The sequence below is a fragment of the Rattus norvegicus genome, chromosome 8 (genome assembly GCF_021556685.1).
Source record: "Rattus norvegicus strain SHRSP/BbbUtx chromosome 8, alternate assembly SHRSP_T2T, whole genome shotgun sequence".
Taxonomy (NCBI): Eukaryota; Metazoa; Chordata; class Mammalia; order Rodentia; family Muridae; genus Rattus; species Rattus norvegicus.
Genome location: NC_141541.1, coordinates 40733240 through 40754035, shown reverse-complemented (window position 1 = coordinate 40754035; position 20796 = coordinate 40733240). Strand labels below are relative to the sequence as shown.

Below are 20796 nucleotides of genomic sequence, written 5' to 3'. Positions count from 1 at the left end.
GGGAAAACAAATCTCTTAATTAATTTGCTAAAATAAATGCTACCTTCCTTTCTATTTTATTGAGAGTTTCAGATAAAAACAGTTAGAAACTATCTGATAATATGTCCTGCATTCTAACTAGAGAAGAAGATTCTGAAGCTATTGTTTGCTTGCTAGCCTGGCAGAATATTCACCATTAACTGAAGGATTGACATCAAATCTCTCATGTTTACCATTGAAGAACTTTCATGAAAATTTAGGGGTTTTTTTTCTTTTCTTTTTTTCAGAGCTGGGGACTGAACCCAGGGCCTTGCGCTTGCTAGGCAAGCGCTCTACCACTGAGCTAAATCCCCAACCCCAAATTTAGTGTTTTTCAAACATGATGTGTTTCTTCAAAATGAATAAGAATAAAGAAAGGAGGTGGAAAGCATGCTATGTGCTAAATGCTGTGTACATGTATGGAGAGAAGGGAGGAAACCATAAATCTGAGAAGTGGAGAAAATCTGAAAAGAAAATGGAGAAAATCTATGATGGGAATAAGGACAGAACATCTATCTACCTCAACTTAAGCCAGCGAAACATCAATACACATTCAGGAAGAGGATGAGAGGGTCCCAGAGCTTATTAATAGCTTGCAAAGTGTTTAGAGGCTACAGATGTACAGAAAGGTTCTGAGGTCTTACATAAAGTAGAACAGCATAAATATCCAGACTTCTAAAACCTATTACACAATAATTTGTCTTAGTAATACATACCGTCCTTTTATATGTTTCAGAGCAAGAGCCTCACTGAATCCTCCATCAGCACAATTTTGTAATACAAACTGTATCCTGGACCTTAGCGAAGTATGTCAGGTGACACAGTAAAAAGGTGGGGGATCTGTAAAAAGAATCAGTTACTCAGGAAATGGATAGCCCAAACTCTCAGATGCTATTCTGAGATGACTAATGAAATTTCTGTGCATCATTTCTCACCCTCCTAGTTTTTCTAAAAGGCACAACTCAAATTCCTAAGAGGTCTAAGTGATTCTACAGAATTTACATCTGGCCGTCTTTGTGTATGTTCATCCAAACGTCCCCCAAGAACCACCCGGAGACCCTTTTAAGGGCATCCTCTTTCTCTTCATAGCTTGTTGGTCTGATTAGGAACCAGTAGCAACCAATATAGACGCAATGGAGATTATTTTTCTACTGTTACAATGAAACACTATCCCACATTCTCTGCTTTCCTCCAGGAATCTAGAAATAGTTGAGAGATTAAGGGGATCACTTTGAGAAGTCCCGGTTTTTATAAACCTTCAGAGCTTACCCAATACACACTTTCTTGGGCACTTTTAATCGCACGTACTTTTCCTTTTCTCACAAATTCCCTAAGATTTGACATAAACACTGAGGACATATCAGAGAATAAAAAGAATAAGTAAGTATAAGACACTTATTCAGGGCTGATATTTAAGTATGAGACAGAAGTGAGCAAATCATTCTGATAAATGAGTATTAAAAAAATGACCATGGAGAAAAACAAATGAATGCTGAAGGAAGGAAACAAATGAATACTTAGCTGACTCCTTGATGGAGGTTCAAGAACTTTGACTCATGAAAGGAATGATTTGAAGCAGGCAAGGAAATTTATTGAGCCTAGATGTTGAGGGTGGACAAGGCAGTAAGGACAAAGATCAAAGATGTCACACAGAGTTCTTGATCTAACCACATGGGACATTGAAAAACTCTTCAGATTCTTTCACCAACTTCATCATGTTAAGAAACTTCTTTGCACTCATTGTCCTTCTGGTATGTACCTATACCTACACCGAGGACAGATTGGTGTGCCTGCCCTGCTGCTGACCCCACAGCCTAAATATCTGCTACAAAGTCTACCCTAACCAGGGACACAGGTGAATTGCACAGATCAGTTTGTCTGCCCCTACCATGGACCCAATAGCCTGACTGTATGTCTCACAGGAGTTCTGCCCTAACCAGGGACAATGGAAAACTGCTCTAACCAGGGACACAGGAGGCCTGCTCTAACCTGGGACAAAGGTGGTCTGCTCTGACCAGGAACATAGAAGGTTTGACCTAATCAGAGACAACACTGCCTGCCTCCCAGGAGACCTGATCATACTCAGTTCACACTGCTATTCTCACCAAAAGAAGGTCTGTTCCAGGCTAAGATATCCAGACCAGTTAGTACTATATGTAACCAAGTGCAAGAGTGGCAAGTGCAAGAATGTAAGCAATAGGAGACAACATAATTTGGTATCAACAATTATGTTGGTTCTGTTACACCAACATTCAAGACCTGGATTGCCTGACCTACTTGAAGAGCAAGATTCTGATCTATAGGCCAATGAGGATGATATAAGTAACTCCCTTAAAGAAATACAAAAGTCAGAGGCAAACAGGTAGAAGCAGTTAAAGAAGAAACAAATAAATCCCTTAAAGAAATATAATCTAACAGGTGAAGGCACAAAATCTTCCAGGATCTACAAACAGAAATAGAAAAAATAATGAAATCACAAAGGGAGACAATTCTGGAGATGGAAAATGTTGGAAAAAGATAAGCAATCACAGATGCAAGAATCATCAACAGATTACAAGATATTGAAGAGGGAATCTCAGGCTTAGAAGATAGCATAGAACATATTGACACATTGGAGAAAGAAAAATATAAAGTTAGGAAAGTTCCTAACCAAAACATCCAGAAAATTTAGAACACCATGAAAAGACCAAACCTAAGAATTACAGAAATAGAAGAGTGTGAAGATTTCCAGTTCAAAGGGCCAGAAAATATCTTCAACACATCATAGAAGAAAACTTCCCTAATGTAGGCAAAGAGATGGCCATAAATACACTGTACTACAGAGAAATAGTGATAAAATATTGCATGGTATTAATACAGAGCAGACAGGTAGAGCAATGGAATAGAATTGAAGACCCAGAAATGAACCCACAGACCTATGGTCATTTGATCTTTGACAAAGAAGCCAAAACCATATAGTAGAAAAAAAAACAGCACTTTCTAGAAATGATGCTGGTTCAACTGGTGGTCAGCATGCAGAAGAATGCAAATTGAACCATTTTTGTCTTCTTTTACAAAGTTCAAAGCAAAATGGATCAAGAACCTCCATATAAAAGATATAAGGTGAATGTAATATAAGAGAATGTAAGAAAGACCCTTGAAAACAACTGGACGGGGGAACATTTCCTGAACCAAACATTAATGGATTATGCTCTAAGATCACAAATTGACAAATGGGACCTTATAAAATTGAAATGCTCTTTGAAGGTAAAGGACACTATCAATAAACCAAATGGCAAACTGAAGAGTGGGAAAGATCTTTAAAAATTCTACATCCAATAGAGGACTAATTTCAAATATGTACAAAGCACATAAGAAGTTAGACACCAGAACACTAAATAGCATTATTAAAATGCAGTACAGAAATAGACAAAGAATTTTCAACTGAGGAATCTCAAATGGCCTAGAAGCACCTAAAGAAATGTTCCTTATCCATCGTGATCAAAGAAATGCAAATCAAAATAAACCTGAGATTCTTCTCCCTTACGCCAATCAGAATTGTTAAGAATGAAAATTCAGTTGACAACAGATGCTGGTACAAATGTGGAAAATGAGGAACACTCCTCAATTGCTGGTGGGATTGCAAGCTGGTAAAACCACTTTGGAAAACAATGTAGCAGTTCCTCAGAAAATTGGAAATACTTCTACCTAAAGACCCAGCTATATCACTACTAGGCATATACCCCAAAAACGCTCCAACATATAACAGAGAAACATGCTCCACCATGTTCACAGCAGCCTTATTTGTAATAAAACTGGAAGCCATCCAGAAGTTCCTCAGTCAAAGAATGAATACAGAATATGTGGTTCATGTACACAATGGAATAATATTTGGCTATTAAAAATAAGGGCATTATGAATTTTGCAGGCAAATGAATGGAAATAGAAAATATTATTCTGAATGACATAACCCAAACCCAAAAGAACACAAGTGGTATGTATGCATTTATAAGTCTATATTAGCCAAAAAGTACAGAAAAACCATGATACAAGCCATGGGCTGTATGAAATTTATTATGAAGGAAGTCCAAACTGTTTATTTTTCAATCCCTCCTAGAAGGTGGAATAAAATAATCATGGAAGTCAGAGGGTAAGAGGGATCTGGGTAGGAGAGAAGAGGGGGAATGTGAAGAGAGACAAGATCAGCTGTGGGGAGAGAGAAGAGAGAAGCCCAGAGGGCCAGGAGAATGAATGCAAATATGTAACTTCTGGGGGCTGGGGTTAGGGACAACCTCTAGAAAGCCCCAGAGACCTAAGATGTGAAGTGCTCCCAGGACTCGGTGGAGGTGACCTTAACCAAAATGCACAATGGTAGGGAAATGGAACCTGAAGAGACCACCTACATAATCAGACATGACCCCCCATTGGAGAGATTAGGTTTCTAACCCACCTTCAAAATTATTGACCTGAAATTGTTTCTCTCTAAAACAAATGCAGGGACAAAATTGGAACAGAGATTAAAGAGAAGGCTGTCCACTGATGGGTCCAACTCAGATCTATTCCATGACCAGGCACCAAACTCTGACACTACTGCTGATGCTATGTTGCCCTTATAGACAACAGCCTAGCATGGCTGTCCTCTGAGAGGCTCAACCAGCAGCTTACTGAGCCAGATGCAGGTACTTTTAGACAATAATTGGACTGAGGTTGAAAACCACTATGGAATAGTTATGGGAAGGTTTTAAGGGGCTGAAGGAGATGGCAAATGCATAGGAAGATCAATATTCTCACCTAACCCAGACCCCTGGGATCTCCCAGAGTTTAAGTCAACAATGAAAGAGAGCATACAAGGGCTAATCTGAGGCCCCTGGGACATGCATAGCAAAGGACTGCTTTGTCTGGCCTCAGTGGGAATGGATGTGCCTAATTCTGTAGAGATTTGAGGCACCAGGAAAGCAGGATGACAGGGGGATGTGAGAACACCCTCTCATGGACAAAAGAGAAAGAAAATGGGGTGAAGAACTCTGGGAGGCAGGCGAACTATGGAATGTAAATAAATAAAATAATTAATTAAAACTAAATAAAAAGAACCTTCTTTGCCTGGAGTCAAATCCAACTTTCAGACCATAAAAAATAAGCTGGAATAACTAGACAATGAGTATTGGTCTTGAGACAGAAGTTGGAGGAATGTGTTGGAGAACAGAAGATGAAGAAGACAAAAATTGGCAGAAAGGCACTGGACCCTGAAGGATGAAGAAGGCTTTGGTAGGTACAGTACAAGGAGGTAATAGTAGAAAGGAGATGTGGGAATGCAAGCATGGAGTATTTAAAATTCATCTCTGAATAAAGTACGGTTCTAATTGCTGCTCTTCACTGCCTCAACCACCTCAATCTGACAATCAGAACATCTTTCCAGGAGCACCAGCCCAGCTATCTTTGAGAATCTCTCATTTTTAAGAAGCCCAACAGCAAGGAGAGGACAGAAGGGGCAGAAGGTATAATCCCATTCTAGTGACATCCTCCTGTTATAAAATAATAAGTCTTCTCAGTAATCAATCACTCTACTCATTTAGACATAAAGGAAATCTTGTCACTGAAATGTCTGGTTGGCAGTAGCTAATGAATAAAAAAGTGTCAGTCTTGAATAGAAAATTTCACTAGTTTATAAATACCTTGGATTGTGCATTTTACATATACTGTTATTCTTAACCTCAGCTCCTGCCTTGGTTATACTTGAACAATTTAAACAGAGACAGAAGAATACAAATCTGCCTACTTGGGCAGATGGGAGATTTCTACAATAAAAAATATTGCAAGAACTATTTTGTAAGTACTCCAACTTTTTTTGTTTGTTTGTTTGTTTGTTTGCTTGCTTATTTTGTGAATATTTGTCACCTAGGATCATTTGGACAGGTGAAAGTATTCTGATTTTTCTGATAAGAACACGGGGCACTTCAGGACAGACCAGAACTTAATGATGTTGTGAACCTAAGTAACCTCCCTTGAACTGCCCTTTTGATGGTGGTTTGTTATGATAATGGAACATAATGGTTGATAAATCTTGGTGAATAAACATTTATATTTTAGCATCCTAAGTTTAATTAATCTGCCAAAGTCCTGTTTAGCATATGACTTATCTTTGGGATATTACAGGTAGGGGGCAATCAGTTACCCCTTACCCAAATTCTGCATTGTGTTATTTAATGTCTCCTAAACAAGTCTATTAACACCAATTCTATTACTTTGAGTTTCTTTTGCCTCCACAACAATAAGAGAGGACATAACCTCTCAAAGCTCAACCTCACCATATACCCCTTTACATATAACCCAAGCAGTCAATGGGATTCACCCAGTCATTCACTAAGCAGATAGTCTCGGGTAATGCAGAGTACCAGATCACCCTTGCTAAATCTGCTTCTGCTCTGCCACCTAGTGGCCAAAGTATATCTTTCTGGCAGCTATTTACTAATTTTTTAATGGAGATCCATTGCTGTGAGACTCAAAGGAATTTTGAGATCACCTGCTGGAAGGCTGCTAGACACTGTACCCAAATTTTATGTCATAACATAATATAAATATAAGATATTGAGGATGAATGAGAAAGAAGAATTTATGGTTAAACAGTAATGCATTTGCACATCAAGTTAACAAGAGATTGATTGTGCTAGCTACTTTCTGTGTGAACTTGACAAAAGCTAGAATATTTATGAAAAGAGGGAATCTCAGGCAACTGATTAATGTTTTGATCCCAGGTCACTGTGGGTAGTGCCAAACCTAGGCTGGTGTTCCTCAGTCCTACAAGAAACCAGGTTAAGCAAGCCATGAAGAGCAAGCTAGTAAGCAGCTTCCTCTTCTAACTTATATGTGACACTGTAACTATCTCTTATTAAACCCCATAGATCTTATTAAATCTCATAGATCTGAGAAGGAGTAAATATTCCTGAGTCTGCAGGAAGTGTACACAAGAAGATTCTAAAACTATAGAAACAAAAAGAAAGAAGAGTTGGTGGTCTGAACAGTCCCCCAAAGTTGTCTCTATAATATTGGAGCGTCCATATTCACCCTTCTGACCCAGTATATTTTGGAAAGCAGAAATTATGAAGAACTGCTTACCTTGTCTTGCGAAGTTCAACAATCAACGTTCATGTATCCATTTTTGTTTGTATTGGACAGCATTCTGCCTGCAGTTGAAGAAAAGGCAGTTTTGCCCAGTGGCTAGTTTGCCATATTTAAAGAAAATTCTATATGTAGACTCTTCAGTGTTCATCATCTTCTTTGAAGAAGAATTGGAGTCCTGCCTAGAGCAGACCTTTCTCAAAGTCAAAGGCACTAATTGATAACACATCATCAAGTGTCACATTCTGAAGGTCTATGAGGTTTCTGAAGTCTATCAAATATTTGAATTGTTTGTATCTAACTATTTATTATCTAATTATCCTTGAATATATCTATATGAGACCAAATAAATGTTATTTTTGTGAGCAACTAAACTAGTACCTATAAGACCACTTGTTAGATTTACAGTAAACTTGCATTTTTAATTACTTTAAATAAACTTGTAATAGCAGCTTTTAAAGGACTACAACTTAACATTTTATTTTTCAGAATCACCTAGGTAAAATACCTCAAATAGGAGTTGAAAACAGAATGCATAGTGTGCTATACCAAAATATAACTTTAATTTGCATCAATATACAAAATCTATATGAATATAAGTAAATACAATATTAATTTTTTGTCAATTATATAAAATATATGTCAGTGTCAGATTTTTTAATTATTTTTAAATTGTTTTATACATTTTTTATGTTTCCCACCTTTTTGGTTCATCTTCCAAGAGTTTTTCACCCCACTAGCCATCTCCTTTACCAAAGAAAGTTCTCCCCAACCCACCCAGCCACCCCATTCACCTCCAAAATCCACATCCTTACATCCACATTCATTTTACCTGGGGCATCAAGTCTCTACAGGAGTAGGCAAATCCTCTCCCATTGAGGATAGACAAGGCAGTACTCTGCTACATATGTGATGGGGTGGGGGGATGGTCAAAGACAAGATCATGTACTTCTTTGGTTGGTGATTGTTTGAGATTTGTTGAGGATTTGTTGTTTAACTCTGCACCCAATTTTTAAAATTGGGTTTTTTGGAGATTTTGGAGTCTAACTTCTTGAGTTCTTTATATATTTTGGATATTACCTCTGTCTCAGATGTAGAGTTAGTGAAAGTATTTTCCCAATTGGTAGGTTGCTGTTTTGTCCTACTGATGTTGTCCTTTGCCATATAGAAGCTTTTCCATTTAATAAGGTCTTATTTGTCATTGATGTTCTGTTGACAAAATTTGCCACTGTGACAATGCATCCCCACTTTCTCCTCTATTAGATTCAGTGTATCTAGTTTTATGTGGATTCCCTCAATCCACTTGAACTTGAATTTTGTACAAAGTGGTAAGTATGGATCAATTTGCATTCTTCTACAAGCATGCTGACAGTTAGACTAGCACCATTTGTTGAAGATGCTTTCTGTTTTCCCCTGTATGGTTTTGGTTTCTTTTTCAAAGGTCAAGTGTCCATAGGTGTGTGAGTTTATTTCTGTGTCTTCAATTCGATTTCATTGATCGACCTCTCTGTCTCTTTACCAATTCCATGCAATTTTTATAGAGCTATAGTACAGCTGTAGGCCAGGGATGATGATTCCCCCAGAAGTTCTTTTTTTTCTTTTTTTTTCCGGAGCTGGGGACCGAACCCAGGGCCTTGCACTTGCTAGGCAAGCGCTCTACCACTGAGCTAAATCCCCAACCCCCAGAAGGGGGTGGTTGAGAATTGTTTTTGTTATACTGGGTATTTTGTTTTTCTGTACGAGGTTGAGAATTACTGTTTCCACATCTGTAAAGAATTGTGTTGGAATTTTGGAAGGGATTCCATGGAATCTGTAGACTACTTTTAGTAGGATTGCCATTTTTATTATGTTATTCTTACCAATTGATGATCGGGGGAGATCTTTCCATCTTCTGAGGTCTTCTTTAATTTCTTTCTTCAGGAACTTGAAATGTTGTCTTACATACTAGCTTGGTTAGAGTTATATCAAGATATTTATTATTAATGACTATTGTGAAGGGTGTTCTTTACCTAATTTCTTTCTCAGACTGTTTATTGCTTATATAAAAGAAGACTACTGAATTGCTTGAGTTAATTTAATATCTAGGAACTTTGCTTTAGTTTTTTGTCGATTGTAGGAGTTCTCTAGTATAATTTTTGTGGTTGCTCATGAGTATTATCATATCATCTGCAAAGAGTGATACCTTGACTTATTCTTTTCCAATTTGTATCCATTTGACTTCCTTTTGTTATGTAGTTGCTCTGGCCCAACTTCAAGTACTATATTGAATAGATAGGGAGAAAATGGGCAGTCTTTTCCCAGATTTTACTGGGATTGCTTCAAGTTTCTGTCCATTTAATTTAATGATAACTGTTGGGTTTCTGTATATTAGTGTTCAGATATGTGCCATGAATTTCTTTTATCTCCAAGACTTCTAATATGAAGGGGTATTGGATTTTGTTAGACTTTTTCAGCATTTAATGAAGTGATTATGTGATTTTTATCTTTTTGGTTTGTTCATATAGGAATAGATTACACTGAAGGATTTTCATATATTATGCCACCCGGGATGAGGCCTACTTGATTGTCATGAATGACAATTTTAATGTGTTAGATTCTGTTTGTGAAATTTCATCAACTATTTTCCCATAGATATTCATAAGAGAAATGGTTTGTAGTTCTTTCTTTCTTGAGTCTTTGTGTGGTTTAGGTATTAGAGTAACTGTGGCTTCATAGAATGAAGCATATAGTGTTCTTCCTGTTTCTACTTTGTGGAATAGCTTGATTAGTATTAGAATTAGCATTTCTTTGAAGGTCTGGTAGAATTCTGCACTAAATCCATCTTGTCCTTGGCTTGTTTTGGTTGGGAGGTTTCTAATTGACTGTTTTTATTTCCTTAGGTTTTATGGTGTATGGCGTAAAATGGATTATTTTTTGCACATCCAGTCCATGCCTTTTTATTGGTTATTGAGTCCATTGATGTTGAGGGATATTAAAGACCAATGATTGCTAGTTCCTGTTATTTTTGTTGTTGGAGGTAATAGTGTGTGTGTGTGTGTGTGTGTGTGTGTGTGTGTGTGTGTGTGTTTCTCTTCTTTTGGATTTGGTGTGAGGTTATTAATTTCTTGTGCTTTATTGAGAGTAGTTACCCTTCTTATGTTGGAATTTTTCTTCTATTATATTCTGTATGAATGGGTTAGTAGAATAAATTGTTTTAATATAGATTTGACATGGTATATATTGTTTTCTCCATCTTTGGTGACTGAGAGTTTTGCTGGGTATAGTTGTCTGGGCTGGCATCTGTTGTCAATTAGGGTCTCTTCGAGTCTGGATTTTAGTGTCTCTGTTGAGAAGTCTGGTGTAATTCTGACAGGTCTGCCTTTATATGTTATTCGTTTTCCATTTCAGGTTTTATTGTACTTTATTCTGTTCATTTAGTATTTTTGATTATTATATGACAAGAGGATATTTTTTCGGGTCCAAAGTATTTGGTATTCTGAAGGCATCTATGTTTATAGCTAGCTTTTTCCTTTCCTTTTCTTTCTTTCTTTCTTTTTTTTTACTTTATGGATGTTTTCTTTATAGTTGTGTTAAAGATATTTTCTGGCCCTTTCAACTGGGAATCTTCACTCCTTTCTGTCCCTATAATTCTTAGGTATGTGTCTCAGTGAATAATTCTTATTTATTGTGCCTCAAATTTCCTTGGTGTTTTGGGATAGGAACTTTTTAACCTTTTTTTTACTTTTTGACTGATTGATATCTTATATGGTGTGTTCTATGACTGAGATTCTCTCTTCCATCTCCTGTATTCTGTTGGTAATCCTTGTATCTGTAGTTCCTGACCTCTCTTCTATGTTTTTCCCTCTTCAGGGTTGCCTCTATTCAAGATTTCTTTATTCTTTTTATTTCTATTTTTAGGTTTTGGGCTGTTTTGTTCAATCCTTTTACCTATTCTATAGTATTTTCCTGTATTTCTTTAAGGGATTTATTTGTTTCCTTTTTAAAGAATTCTACCTGTTTTCCTGTATTTCTTTAAGGGATTTATTTATATCCTTCTTAAAGGACTCTATTTTCCTTATGAGATGAGAATTTTAGGTCAGAATCTTGCCCTTCAAGTGTGTTAGGGTAGCTTGGGCTTGCTTTCCATCTGGTTATCTGTGTTGTAACTGCCCTGGGTGTTTTAAACTGAAGCAGACCTACTTTGAGGCAAGTAGAGCTGTGTGGTCTGTGTTAAAGAGGCTTCCTGGGAGACAGGTGTTGTTGTCTGTGGTTATAAGATGGGGTCTTCTGTATCCCTGGCTAAAGCAGGGGCTTCTGTGCTCCTGGTTAGAGCAATCTTCCTGTATTTTTGTTCATGGCTGACCTCCTGTGTTCTTTGCTTGGAGGAAACCCCTGAAATACAGTCAGGCTTTGAGGTCCAGGGGCAGGATCTGCCCAGTTGCAGATTAAGGTGCATACCAGAAGAACGGTGGAATTTGAGCAAAGGAGATAGCTCCTGCCTCAGCTCTGTGTGTATCCTAGCTGGCACAGGTATTGGGGCAGCCATCTCAACTCTGTCCCTGGTTATGGTGGACAAGCTGTATGATGTAGGAGGGGAGTGGGTATGCTGATCTCCTCCCAGTGGAAGTACAGACCTGAACATAACAGTGAGCTTTTATGGATTATAAGCATGTAATTTCATTTGGAAATGAAAAATTGATGTGTACAACTTAATGACAAAAGAAAACACTCATTCTAGATTGAGTCTGAGTTCCTAGATCACAAGATCTAGGAATATAGTCACAGGTTACAGTGTGCACCATGAAAAAAAAAGGTTATGAACAAACAGCAAACACTTCCATTTTGAGTATAAGAACAGAGAATAAAATAATTAGTCATGTAAGGTGAACAAGATTGCAAACATAAGATGTAAGATCGATGATCTATTTCTTGGTAAATACAAATTGTTGTCAGTTAAGTATAGTAAAAACCTTTCTACTATAAATAGCTTGCTTAAACTTTGTGAATCAATGAAAATAGGATTATTGCTTTGGTATTATGGTGAGCTTGTGGAAAGAAAGAAGGAAAAGGTATAGTATGTATTAGGTATGAACTTCAAAAGAAGAATATATAATCAATAATCCTGTAGCAATTTCCATTTTTTAGTGATTGTATATGGTCAATATGAAACTCATGGTTTGGGATAATTTTTGCCTTATGAGGTATAAAAAGGCTGAGAAAAAAATAAAGTTGTTGGAATTTGTTGGAGCCTCACCCACAAAGAAGTCTGTGTGTGTGTGTGTGTGTGTGTGTGTGTGTGTGTGTGTGTGTGTGTGTGTGTGTGTTTCCCTCTCTTTTCCACTGGCCCAGATAATTAAGTTTTACTCTCTCAAAGAAGTCTGCTGACTGATTAATCAACAACTCCATACCCTCCATATTTTATTTGTCCTGTGGAAGCAGCCCTCAGCTATCTGATCCATAATTAGCAGGCAAATGAGAACAAGACTAGACCAGGTTAATATTTTCAACCCTCAAACCTCCAGACTTCAAACAATGTCTCCAAAAGGGTTATCCCTGTAATCTTTCCAAAATGTGTCTACTAAATTAGAACTGAACATTAAAATATATGATCCTACAGAGGCCATGCTCATTCAAAACACAACTGGCATAGTACAATTTCATAGTATAATAGATTTCATTATCACATTTTTATGGAAATGCTAGATCACAGATGTCTAGCAGCTCTCTACATGTGAAAGACCTCACTCTTAGTTTTAGGATCATTGGTCCTATAAAGACAGGTAAATTCCTTGTCTATATTTGTAAAGAAAACCCTCTAGGAATCTTTATTCAATGAGAATGACAAGAGCCAAGGAGCTTGGAAACATCAGACACAAAAACTAAGCTCTATCTAAAATATACATGTAAGGAATCTTTCATTCCTGTTTTCCTCACTTCCTCTAGATTTCTGTTTCCTATACAGTAAGGGAAAGTGCTGTAACTTCTTATCCTAAATGCTTTAAAACGGGCTTCCTTAGTTTCCTAGGTTCTAAATATCTCTGTATCTTTGAATCTTACCACAATTTCTCTGGATTCAACTAAACCTTGTGGCCTCAGGTGTAATATTTTCTTCTCTGTCAAATTTTAGACTTTTGATAATTGTGCACTGTGACTCATTTAGAGGTTTTTTGAACACAGAATTCCCCACTGAGGCATCCTCTCCCTATACCTTATACCCAGGGCAGAATTTATTTGAATCAACAATGGCATCTTTCTCCTCTGGTGAGTGTTTCCAGTCTTAGGATAATTTTCCATCTCTGTCACAGATAAAATCTGAGCATTGAGTCAGGATACTCCCCATAGCAGTCTACCCCTATTATACAATATTTCAGGTTTGAGTCTACCAGTAGGCTATGAATTTAAGGACAAGAACTTGTGTCTCCCTTACTCTCTTTCACTTACTTTATTGCACAGGCCACATAATGGGCTCTTTTACCAACAGAACCTACCCTTCTATGAAGCCACAATTACTCTTATACATAAACCACACAAAGACCCAACAAAGAAAGAGAACTTCAGACCTATTTCCCTTATTAATATTGATGCAAAGATACTCAATAAAATTCTTGCAAACAGAATCCAAGAACACATCAAAACAATCATCCATTATCATCAAGTAGGCTTCATTCCAGGGATACAGGGATGGTTTAATATATGGAAAACCATCTACGTAATCCACTATATAAACAAACTCAAAGATAAAAACCACATGATCATTTCATTAGATGCTGAGAAAGCATTTGACAAAATTCAACACCCCTCCATGATAAAAGTCCTGGAAAGAACAGGAATTCAAGGCCCATACCTAAACATAGTAAAATCCATATACAGCAAACCAGTAGCTAATATTAAACTAAACAGAGAGAAACTTGAAGCAATTCCACTAAAATCAAGGACTAGACAAGGTTGCCCACTCTCTCCCTACTTATTCGAAGTCCTAGCCAGAGCAATCAGGCAACAAAAGGAGATCAAAGAGATACAGATTGGAAAGGAAGAAGTCAAAATATCACTATTTGCAATCAATATGATTGTATACTTATGTGATTCCAAAAGTTCCACCAGAGAACTACTGAACCTGATAAATACCTTCAACAAAGTGGCTGGGTATCAAATTAACTCAAATAATTCAGTAGCCTTCCTCTGCACAAAAGAGAAACAAGCCGAGAAAGAAATTAGGGAAATGACACCCTTCATAATAGTTCCAAATAATATAAAATACCTCGGTGTGACTTTAACCAAGCAAGTGAAAGATCGGTTTGATAAGAATTTCAAGCATCCGAAGAAAGAAATTGAGGAAGATCTCAGAAGATGGAAAGATCTCCCATGCTCATGCATTGGCAGGACTAATGTAGTAAAAATGGCCATTTTACCAAAAGCGATCTACTGATTTAATGCAATCCCCATCAAAATTCCAACCCAATTCTTCATAGAGTTAGACAGAACAATTTGTAAATTCATCTGGAATAAGAAAAAACCCAGGATAGCTAAAACTATCCGCACCAATAAAAAGACTTCCAGGGGAATCACTATCCCTGAACTCAAGCAGTATTACAGAGTGATAAAAAAAAACTGCATGCTATTGGTACAGAGACAGACAGATAGACCAGTGGATAAAGGACCTCCACATAAAACCAGATACACTCAAACTAATAGAAGAAAAAGTGGGGGTAGCATCTCGAACACATGGGCACTGGAGAAAACTTCCTGAACAAAATACCAATGGCTCATGCTCTAAGATCAAGAATTGACAAATGGGATCTCATAAAACTGCAAAGCTTCTGTAAGGCAAAGGACACTGTTGTTAGGACAAAATGGCAACCAACAGATTGGGAAAAGATCTTTACCAATCCTACATCTGATAGAGTGCTAATATCCAATATATACAAAGATCTCAAGAAGTTAGACTCCAAATAACTCAATAACTATATTTAAAAATGGGGTACAGAGCTAAACAAAAAATTCTTAGCTGAGGAATATCGAATGGCTGAAAAGTACCTAAAGAAATGTACAACATTCTTAGTCATCAGGAAAATGCAAATCAAAAAAACCCTGAGATTCCACCGCACATCAGTCATAATGGTTAAGGTCAACAACACAGCTGACAACAGATGCTGGTGAGGATATGGAGAAAGAGGAACACTTCCCTATTTTTGGTGGGATTGTAAGCTGGTACAACCACTCTGGAAATCATTCTGGTGTTTCCTCAGAAATTTTGGATATATTATGACCTCAGGAATCAGCTATGCCACTTCTGGGCATATACCCAAATGATGCTCCAATACATAACAAGGACACATGAGACACTATGCTCATAGAAGCCTTATTTATAATAACCAGAAGCTGGAAGGAACCCAGATTCACTCCCACTGAGGAGTGGATATAGAAAATATGGTACATCTACATAAGGGAATATTACTCAGCTATTCATAAAACAATGATTTCATGAAATTCATAGGCAAATGGATGAAACTAGAAAACATCATGCTATGTAAGGTAACCCAATCACAAAAATACACACATTGTATGCACTCACTGGTAAGTGGATATTAGCCCAACAGCTCAAATTACCCAAGATACAATCCACAGACCATATGTAGCATAAGAAGAAGGACAAAATGCAGATGCTTCAGTTTTTCTTAAAATGGGGAACATAAATATTCATAGGTGATATGGAGAGAAAGGTTGTAGCAGAGACTGAAGTAATGGTCATTCAGCACCTGCCCCACTTGGGGATCCAGCGCTTATATATATATATATCCTCCAAACACAGGCAATATTGCTGAACACAGGAAGTGTGTGCTGACAAGAACCTGATACAGCTATCTCCTGAGAGCCTCAGCCAGTGTGTGACAAGTACAGAGATGAATGCTATCATCAAACCATTTAACTGAGAATGGGGTCCCCATTGGAGAAGTTAGAGAAAGGTTTGAAGGAACTTGCAACCCCATAAAAAGAACAATATCAACCAACAAGAGCTCCCAGAGACAAAACCACTACCCAAGAGTACACATGGACACACTCATGACTCCAGCTACATATGTAGCAGAGGATGGCCTTGTTGGGTACCAAGGGGAGGGGACATTCTTGGTTCTGCCAAAGCTGGATCCCCCAGTGTTGTTGAATATCAGGGTGGGGAGGCAGGTAGTAGGGAAGGTTAGGGAGGGGGAACACTCTTACAGAAATAAGAGAATGTGGATGGGATAAGGGGCTTATGGATGGGAAACCAGGTAAGGGAATAACATATGAAATGTAAATAAAAAATATCCAATAGAAATATAGTGCTGACTCTAACTTAGGTTCTTCACAAAAGAATTCTTTCAAGAAAGACTGGGACAAAGTTCTATTTATTCCCAAACAGTAATCTAAAGTGATTTTGGTCTTCACCCAATCTTTCCTTTCGGCACAGTCTTTCTCTGTTCATCCCTCCTTTCCTTTCTCTTTGTGTGTGTGTGTGTGTGTGTGTGTGTGTGTGTGTGTGTATGTCTGTGTGTGTCTGTGTGTGTCTGTGTGTGTGTGTTTGTTCATGTATGCTTGTGTTTGGGTGTGTGTAATTCAGATAGACAGACCAAAAATTAGAAATTGTACTTGCATAATGTTTTCTGGAGGGCAGGAAGCTTGGCCAAAGCTAAAATCTATTTTTCAGGAGACCATCCATCCAGATTGTTTCCTCTTCCCACCCAAGAGGGAACAGAGATAAGGAATCACACAGTTTTGATATTCCAGTTACAGTCTTAGTTCATAGAGAAGCATGCAAAGGGTAGCATGAATCATGACCTGACATTTTCTTTTTGCACATTTTAAAATAGAAGGCTTGTGTTCTCATACTCCACATGTGTATAAATGAGCTCCACAAGGAAGTGTCTGGATAAATTGTATTTAAAATGAATTAGGTCAGGGTATTATTTCCTAAAAGTGGATAAGAACCATAGATTTTTAAACATTGCTCAGACTATAGCTTACAACAATGTAAAATCTTTAGAAATTTTTCATATAAAACAAAGATGTCAGGTGGACTTACCAATGTAAAAATGAGAGAAAAACGTGAGAAACTCAACATTATATATCATTTGGGTGGTAAAAATGAAGTTAGTTTATCATCCATCATAATTTTCCAAATTTTTCTGTTGCTGTGACAAACACCATCACCAAATGCAACTTGAAAGAGATTAAGGCTTATTTTCCCATATGTTTCCAGGATATGGTAATCCTTGAAGGACTTAAGAGCAAGGGCTCAAGATCTGAAACAGACAGAAATCATGGAGGAACACTGCTTCCTGGTTGACTTACTCATTTCTCTCAGATAGATTTTTCCTGCCTAAAGATGATACTGTTTGTACTAGACTGTTCCCTCCTATATCAAATAGCCAACAAAAACTCACAGTCATAATCATGAGCCAATATGATTCAGGCAATATTTCAACTGAAATTCCCTTTTCTAGGGTATATCAACTTGGTAATTAAATCTAACTAGGGCATCTGATATGTGCTAAGGAAATCTATTCTCTCTTAAGACTATCCATGCTGCCTGAAGCTTATTGATTCATCAAAAGAACAGGAAAACCAGACCCTCAACGAAGGGCTGTTTTTCTTTCTTACACTTTTTCCAAATATCTTTAATTTTCCTTTCTTCATATCCTCTATTAGGAGAATGACTCTGGAAGACAAACATAAATTTGCTATTTGTTTCACAACTGTTTTATTTAACTATGAAAATTATATGCAGGCATATATCCCATTTCTATAACACAGAATTTTAACAGTTTGATGTATCATGTTGTAACAAGTAGTTTCTTTCTGCATAGAAATTCAGAGTAGAGTGCACAGAACATTTCCATTGTATTGGCCATCAGACTGAATCTCACAGTCATGAGTACCTATTTGAAAGTTGTTGTGGCAAGTGAAGCAAAAACTAAAACTTTGAATAGCTGAATGCAGTGATCAAACACAGAAAGATATACTTATTATCAGTTTTTGGTTTTTGTTGCTGTTGTTGTTGATATTAAAAGAGAACAAAGTATTTTTGGGTTTATTTTTTATTCTAAAAGGGGAGAGTATAGTTGCTTGATATCAGGCCTTATCTAGATTTTCAGAAGTCATCAGTCTTCAAGATATACCTTAACATCCCCCCCCAAAAAAACATACCTGAAGGCAATTTTCCTTCTGGCCAGTAGATTTCACTGCAGGATCCGGAAAAGACCTGGAAGCACCAAGGGCGAGATTAACTCTGACTCATTTTTCCTTGAATTTAAGTTTTGCCTAAATGGAAGTTTTACAGATGATCATTTTAGCACCATTAAGTTAGTCAAAAGTCTGTGCTCCCCTCTGGCTATATGCTCACCTCATTTCCTGGTATCCCACTTGCCACTCTTCCTATCCTAGGCTACAATATATACCTGCCTTCCTGATATGAGTCCTGAGCACTCTGTCTTCTCCTCTGCTGATTTCTGGTCTGAAGATCAATTGCACTGCAATGGGAAAGGACATCTTGCTGCTCCTGCTGGGCCTGTCTTTGCTAGTGAGCTCCATGCAAGGTAAGATCCTGGCAGACAGCAGTGGTTGGCACTGGTGGGAAAACACACTGATACTACAGATTAGGGGACGTTGGGGATGTGAGTAGCATGAAATAGGATAACATTAGAAATGACCCTGTTTCAATCTGATATCCATATCCACTTCCTCTCCTTGCTTCAGCTGTGCACACTCAAAGATACTTTTCTGTCCTTCTCTTTGTTCTTTCTCCTGCTGCATGTCATCCTGTTTCTCTCCTCCTCCTCCTCTCCACCTTGCTTCACATATGTTTTCTGGAATTCTTAGCCATCTTCAATTCCTCATGTTTACATGCAAACTGGCTTAAATTTGGATAGGAAATGGGAAAGGAGAGTCATTACCAGGATGAAAAGAATGAAACAATTGATTCATCCAATCGGGTGTGATAGAATACTAACTTTAAAACTGAATTTCCATGAGGATTTTCCTGTAGTACAGATGCTTCCCTCTGCTGTTTGTGCCAATGAAAACAATCCTGTCTGGCAATGTCAGACTCTTGTCCCTTTCTGCCATCTATCTTTTAGATGCCTCAGAATCATAATGCTGTGTGTTACATTAGGGACTTGCATCAGAATTTTATTTTTCATTCTGATAACTTTGTCTATTCTCATGGAATGAAGTTGCAGGACCTTCCATCTCCTTTCCAACATTTCCCTTTTAAAGTCCTGTAGTCTTGAACCTTCATAAATGTGTTATCTCAGCATACAAACAACTCTTTTCCTGGATATTGCTTCTTCTTTTACCAGAGCAACAAGTTCAGCTCCCGTTGGTGCTTGATTTTGGATCCTGAATGAGACCCTTATACTGGCTTTTGTCTTTTCAGCTTTGACATGTATCAAGTGTGAAAGGTTCAATTCTCAGGGGATTTGTGAGAGAGGAGAAGGTTGCTGTGAGGCTCAACCTGGTGAGAAATGTGCCTCACTTATAACCTATAAAGGTATGTAAGTTCTTAGAGCTCTGAAAGTCATCTCGCTTGCCCTACAGTGATGAACCCATCTCCAGGATGCTGAGGGCAAATGCAGAAATTAAAGGAAGATGTCTTTGCCTGTAAGAGTAGGAGGGAAAACCCCGTTTGCTTCTCTTGATGGTTCCCACTGACTGATAGTTAGACCAACAAACAAATGATGAAAAAAATGTTTTGAAAAGTGTCTGGATGATCCTCAGAGAAATTATGGGTTAATATAGTTTGGTATTGTAGGTACTGGATTCTAAAATTCCATTCAGCACTTTTGCAAAAAAAAGTCCCACCTGTGAGTTAGGTTAATGGTTGAGGGACAGTGACCCACTGAGCCCACATCAGTTATGCTTATATTTCAGATGTGCTTTCCATCTGATTCTTTACTGACTCCCCAACTCTTTCTACGGATATTTACATTTTGCCTCTTGACTTTCTTCTTCTACAGATGGCAAAATTCAGTTTGGAAGCCAGAGATGTGCTGATCTTTGCTACAGAGGGACTGTTGAGAATGGAGGTCTGACAATAAAAATGAACTGTTGCTCACACAGGTCTTTCTGCAATAAACCATATCCGTGATACTTAATTGTACTGTTGGATTTTAGGTGAGTTCATACGCTTTCCCTGTGCTCCTGCAATCTCATAACTCTGGGCAGTCAGTTGCCAGCACTACACAAACTAACAACTGTATTCACTTAGCATTATGTGCTGAAGCATCAACAGTTCAACAGGCTAGAGAGCTCTTTCATGCTTCCCACAAACCCTGGTGCTCCCTCATTTTCACATCATGGTTTCCTTCCCTTTTCCCCTATATCCCTCAAACACAATAGATATATGGCATAAGTTTCTTCTTCTCTTCCATCTACACTGATTCAACAAATACATTCTGACTGTCAAACACAGCACTGGGCACTGAGCACTCATTTTTGAAAAGCATTGAATATGACAGTTTAATCCTGACACCTGTCCTCTGAAAAATCAGTTTCTGACTGGGAGGCCAGATAACTACAATTTCCCTGCCCTCAATCTAATCCATACACTTAGGAGTATATAATAGGAAGGGTTTCACTTCTGTGACCTTACCAAAATAAGTTTGAGAGAATGGATTTATTAAGCTCATGATTTGAGATAGTTTCTACCTTATAATGTTAGGCTGTATTGGA

At 37.7% G+C, this 20796-nt stretch overlaps 1 protein-coding gene across 1 annotated transcript; it reads left to right on the top strand.

The window, feature by feature from the left end:
- Window positions 1-18601: 18601 nt before the first annotated feature.
- Window positions 18602-20212, top strand: Pate14l2 (prostate and testis expressed 14 like 2). Its single transcript, NM_001260484.1, has 3 exons — window positions 18602-18662; window positions 19502-19615; window positions 20082-20212. Exons 1-3 carry the CDS (start codon window positions 18602-18604, stop codon window positions 20210-20212), a joined length of 306 nt encoding a protein of 101 aa, NP_001247413.1.
- The last annotated feature ends 584 nt before the right edge of the window (window positions 20213-20796 follow it).

Coding starts and splice junctions, on each gene's coding strand:
- Pate14l2 (NM_001260484.1), top strand. CDS start 18,602: ATGGGAAAGGACATCTTGCTGCTCCTGCTGGGCCTGTCTTTGCTAGTG. Junction 18,663..19,501: donor GCTAGTGAGCTCCATGCAAG/GTAAGATCCTGG, acceptor TTGTCTTTTCAG/CTTTGACATGTATCAAGTGT. Junction 19,616..20,081: donor CTCACTTATAACCTATAAAG/GTATGTAAGTTC, acceptor CTTCTTCTACAG/ATGGCAAAATTCAGTTTGGA.